This window comes from Sorex fumeus, unplaced genomic scaffold (assembly GCF_029834395.1).
Source record: "Sorex fumeus unplaced genomic scaffold, SorFum_2.1 ptg000017l, whole genome shotgun sequence".
Taxonomy (NCBI): domain Eukaryota; kingdom Metazoa; phylum Chordata; class Mammalia; order Eulipotyphla; family Soricidae; genus Sorex; species Sorex fumeus.
In genome coordinates, this window is record NW_026606074.1 from 1,082,695 (window position 1) to 1,088,503 (window position 5,809).

At 43.6% G+C, this 5,809-nt stretch overlaps 1 protein-coding gene across 1 annotated transcript; it reads right to left on the minus strand.

The window, feature by feature from the left end:
- Positions 1–2,387: 2,387 nt before the first annotated feature.
- On the minus strand, positions 2,388–3,314 carry LOC130021522 (olfactory receptor 1019-like). The gene has a single exon (XM_056112281.1). It carries the CDS (start codon positions 3,312–3,314, stop codon positions 2,388–2,390), a length of 927 nt encoding a protein of 308 aa, XP_055968256.1.
- Between the last annotated feature and the right edge of the window lie 2,495 nt (positions 3,315–5,809).

A 5,809-nucleotide genomic window follows, 5' to 3' on the forward strand; every position in this document is an offset into this window, starting at 1 on the left:
CATTCTACATTTGCTTATTGAAACAGGATTCTTTTTTCACCACATTCCTGCCAACACTGGTTATTTTTAGGTTTTTTTCATATGCCATATTCAGTAGTTTGATATCTCACAATCATTTTTATTTCTGTTTGCCAAGTAACAAGTGATGATGAATATTTTTTCATACGCCTATAAGCAGAAAGCATGTCATCTTCAGGGTAGTGTCTATTCATATCCTTTCACAATTTTTTAAAATGATATTGAGGCTTAACTTATATACCACCTCTTTATCTGATGTTTAGTGTGCAAAATTTCTCCCATTCAGTAGCGTGTCTTTTCATTTTAGCCAGTATTTATTTTGCCATGTAAAACACTCTTATTTGAGGTAATACCACTTGTTTGTTTTTATTTTCATTGTCTCTGGTAATGGAGTTGAATCACTGAAGACATCTCTGAGATTGGTATCCTGGAGAGGTCTGCCTGTGTTTTCCTTGATGTATTTCATGGAGTCTGATCTGATCTTTAGGCCCTTAACCTTCTTGAATTAACTTTGTATGTGGTGTAAGATATGTATCCAATTTCAATTTTTACACGTGGTTATCCAATTTCCCACTACCATTTGTTGAAGAGACATTCCTTGTTCCACTTTGTGTACCCAGTTGCTTTATCATAGATTAAATGTACATATATATATATGTATATGGGATATAAGTTCAGTTTCTTTGCGCTGAGATTCTTTTCTTATTCTAGTACTACACTGTTTTGATTTCTACATTTCTATAGTATAATTTAAAATCAGGCAATGTAGTGGCTTCTTTAACAATTAAGAACTTTCTTATGACTCAGAGATTCTGTTTCTTGGCATCTGTCCTAAGGATACAAAACCATTATTTTGAAAAGATGTGTGAACACCAGTGTTCATTGCAGTGGACATAGACACAATCCAAATGTCTAACAACAAATTATCTGATAAATAATTTGTGGTATGGGAAAGGGTCAGGGTAGGGACGATGGCATAATGGTAGAAGGTGTTAAAGTACTGGTGGGGAATTGGAGTAGTAGCTGCGCAACTGTAAAAGAGTGACTTAAAATAGTATTGTAGACGATGGTGCCGTAGTGAAATAAAAATAATACAAAGTACTGCCCCTACAGAAGAAAAAGCTATGGTGTCTGTGTGAGTTTGTGTGTACACAAACTGCGGAATACTCTGAATCTTGCCGATTTCTATACTTGGGTGGAACTGGAGGGCATCATGTTAAGTCAGAGGGAGAAGAACAAATGCCATATGATCTCATTCATTCAGTATCACTGTAGCACTGTAGAACTGTCCTCCCATTGTTCATCGATCCGCTTGAGAAGTTCCAGTAATGTCTCCATTGTGAGACTTGCTGTTGCTGTGTTTGGCATATGAACTACGTCATGTGTAGCTTGCCAGGCTTTGTGGTGCAGGCGAGACACACTCAGTAGCTTGCTGGGCTTTCAGAGAGGGGCAGAGAAATCGAACTCCGGTCGGTCAGGTTGGCCTCATACAAGGTAAACGTGCTACCCGCTGTGCTATCACTCTTGGAAAAAGAGGGCTCTGAAAAAATTAAGAACTGGACAATATTTAGGGAGGACAGACTCTTGAATTTTGAACGCATAACTGGGATCACCAAGTAGTGTGGGGTGGAAAAAGAGGCAATCTAGGACTGACAAAAAGATAGTAGTGGAGGGTCTTTGGCACTTTGGTGGTGGTGATGGTGGAGTAACATTCACCAAACCATGGAAGTTAACACTACTGTAACCATGATAACCTAAACTACTAATTTAAAAAGTTAAAGAAATGGAGGGCCAGGCCATGTGTAGTGAAATGCAAATGAAAACCATATCATAGTAGGGGCAGTGTTGGAAATTTAGCAGTAGGGGGCATTGCACAAGGATGATGATGAACACTTGAGAATTAAAACAGTAACAAGTGAATTCTTCCACATACATTAAAAGGTAAAGGCCCTCCCGTTGATCGTCGATTTGCTCGAGCGGGCCCAGTAACGTCTCCATTGGAGACTTTGTTGTTACTGTGTCTGGCATATCGAATACTCTCGGTAGCTTGCCGGGCTCTCCGAGAGGGGCGGAGGAATCGAACTCGGGTCGGCCATGTTGGCCGCTTGTAAGGCAAACGCCCTACCCGCTGTGCTATCGCTCCACATACATTAAATAGATGAAATGAATAGCATAAAAAAGTTGTGCTGCATTATGAGAATCCATAAGTGCTGAAGGAGAATCTTCTGGATGGAGGGACCTGCAGCTTTGCAGCTGTGGGAGCAAGCCCTGTGATCCCTGGTCAGTAGTGGGGGGAGGAAGGAAGTGCTTTGATTCTGTAAGCTTTCCTTTGGCTTGGTGAAAAAGCCACCCATTGGACCTCTCAGCCCTCAGTGTTTTCTTGGGCAGTATACTCTCTGCAGGGCAGCCTTCATCTCTTTGTTCCTCAGACAGTAGATAATAGGGTTCAAGGTCGGGGTAAGGACAGAGTAAAAGATAGATGCCAGACGTCCCTGGGTTGGGGAATATCGGGAGGCTGGCCTCAGGTACATGAAACTTCCTGTTCCATAAAACAAGAGAACTGTGGTCAGATGAGAGCAGCAGGTGGAGAAGGCCTTCCACCTTCCGTCCACAGAGGGGATCTGTACAATGGTGGAGATGATCCTGGCATAGGAGAGGACTGTGAGGGCAAAGGAGCTCATGATGGTGCAGCTGCTGACAGCAAAGCCCACGACCTCATGGAGGTGGTAGTCAGTACAGGAGAGTCTCATGACAGGAGGACTGTCACAGAAAAAGTGTTCGATGATGTTTGGCCCACTGAGAGGGAGGGAGAAGGTGTTGGCTGTGTGGAAAGCTGAGTAGATGGCACCACTCACCCAGGCCATGACAACCAGCTCACAGCAAAGTTGGTGGTCCATCGTGGCACCATAGAGCAGAGGTCTGTAGATGGCCAAGCAGCGGTCATAGGCCATTGCAGTAAGTAGGAAGCACTCGGCCGAAGCAAGCGTAATGAATATGTAGAGCTGAGCTACACACTCGAGGTAGGAAATGACCCCAGAGCCCATGAGAGATGTGACCAGGGCCTTGGGAATAGTGACTGAGGTATAGCATGTGTCCAGGAAAGACAGATTCTTTAGGAAGAAGTACATGGGCGTGTGGAGACGGCCTTCAGAAATCACAGCTATGATAATGGAAAGGTTTCCCAGGAGGCCAAACAGGTAGACAAACAAGAAAAAGATGACAGACACAATTCTCAGTGCAGGGTCATCTGAAAAGCCTCTGAGGATGAACTGAGTCACACTGGTCTGATTGGACATCTTTGCTGTTTCGAAGTCTCATACAGGTGCAGGAGCTGCAGAGAGCTAAGAAGAAGCAGTTTGAGACATGTCTGTGCAGGCCCCTTGTTTACGAAAGCCCATCTCCTGACCACAGAAAAGGGGTGCCCCTCAAGCATATTTTTAAAATAATAATGCTTCTGTGATTCAGAGCCATGTTCAGCAGCCAGTTTCCATTCATTTCAGGGGGCTGGTATGACCACATTTTTTTCTAAGTGTATTTCTTAGGAAAGAGAGGGACAGGGACAGCAAGAGAGAAAAAGGACCTGCTACAGGATATTTCTTGCTTTCCCTCCTCTTGCTCCTGCCTCTCACCTTCTCCCCAGCCTCTCATCTGTAAATATCGGTGTCTATTCCCTCGCCTTCTTAAAAGCTGACACTGGGAGGGAACTCTCCTTGATAAGTATACTATGGAGAAAAAACATTTTATGAAGGAATATATATATATATGTATATATAACCTAAACCACCTGATTGCTAGAAATGTCTACCCAGTCACTTTTTTTTCTTTTAATCTTCTGTATATTCAAGTGTACAAAATATCATTTGTCTCTTTTTCTTAACATAGTTATTTTTTTCCCCATACACAGTTATTAGCTTTAATTCCTTCTCTTGGGACTTGTCTGCTTACTGATCAGGTCTGCAGATCTTCCCACTCAACATTCATTAGACTGCCATCTCTGTCCCAGTGTTCATAACCCTTGTGTGTTTCCTGACATGCAAACTGCACCCTTCCTCTGCACCCAGTTCTCTCCAGTCCCCACACTTTTTCTTAGATAGTTCCTTCAGTTAACACCCACCACCGCTTTCCTGTGTGTTCTCACAGTCATTGGTGCCAATGTCAAACCAAAGACATTCTGCGAGCTTTCCTGCCAGAGGTGAGGAAATTGCCTCTTTGAACCATTTTGATGCCCGGTTTTCCCCTCCTCACTCCTGACACATCGGGGCCACTCTTTAGATATATTCCAGCTTTTAAAGATACAATGACAGTGTCCCCACTCCTAGATAACATAATGACACATTTTGCCATCCAGCTGCTTTGTTATTTCTGTGTCCATGCCTTTTTGAGCATGAACAGTGCTTTGTGTTTTCTCTCAATGGGCTGTCAGTGGCTCTGTGCACTCAATAGTGAATAAACAGAGGAGTCCAACAGAAAGTGTTAAGTGGTGCTCACACTGTGATGTTCACCTTCAGATATTAATTAGGCCTTGGGAATGATTCTTTCTGAGAGAGGTTCTTAGTCATGCTTTTTTTTTCTTTTTGGGTCACATCTGGCGATTCACAGTGGTTACTCCTGGCTCTGTACTGAGGAATTATTCCTGGCAGTGTTCGGGGAACCATATGGGATGCTGGGAATCAAACCCGGGTAGCCACATGCAAGGCAAACATCCTACCCTCTGTACTGTTGCTTCAGCCCCGGTTCTAGTCATGCTTGCTACCAGCAAGCAGCCTTAAACCATTTCAGCCATCACTGAAACCATCCTGTGTGGTACATTTATGGAAATCTCTTTGTGGTTGAACAAACTGCTCTGAGAACTTCCTGATTGTATCTGCTACTGCAGAGCAGTATCTGCCAACTCAAAACTGCGTCTGCTACCTCGCAGTTGCGGGGCTGGAGAATCAAGCATCACCTATTTCCTAAATGGGATGGAGCTGAGGAGGAGCCCCTTCCTGTGGAGGAGAACAGATTCAGCTGGTCCCAGATACTCCCGGAGTCACCAGGACAGGTGTAGCCCAGACAGACCTGGCCGCTCAGTCCTGCAGCAGTTAGACTGCTGCTTTCACTGTTGAGAGAGCTGGAGAAGGTGACTGGTGGGTGATTATGGTCTCCCATGGTGTTTGGGACTGAAGTCATCTGCAGGATGGGCAGACCTGTTACCAAGGTTACTTACGTAAGTTTATTAACATAGGTTTACCTGTTATAATTTTACTTCCCCAGAGAAATGGCTATTAGAGATACTTGCTGAGATTCTGGTGGTGAATTTATAAATATTTTGATGTAGGCTTGTGAATACTAAACCTTCTAAGAAGAGGTTCTCAAACGTATTTAGTCTGCTACTCCCTTTTCAGAAAATAATTTTGCAACATCCCTGGAAATCCACGTTCTTTGTTTCCTGCTATTTTTTTGCCCCCCACACATGGTGGTGCTTGGCATCTATTCCTCATTTGTGCTAGGGACCCTTCTATGTGCAAGGCAAGCACTTTAACTTTGTACTCTATCTGTGTCCTGGAAATGTACCTTCAAGTGAGAGGACAGAGAGCACTTCTCAATTACACCCAATGATGCAACCCCTGGGTCTGTTCAAAATACCTCCAGGAGCCTGACTGCTCAGGTTAGGAAATTCTAAACAGTGAATGCCACTTCAATAGAAATGTTTGTTGACATTAGCATTTACTAGGTCCCCTCGCAGAAGATCTGTTTAAGGCCAGAGGTATAAAGAATGCCAGGTGTACTCTGAATATTATACTGAAAATGA

Bases quoted from the DNA above. Each gene is read 5' to 3' on its own strand.
- LOC130021522 (XM_056112281.1), bottom strand. From the start codon at position 3,314: ATGTCCAATCAGACCAGTGTGACTCAGTTCATCCTCAGAGGCTTTTCA.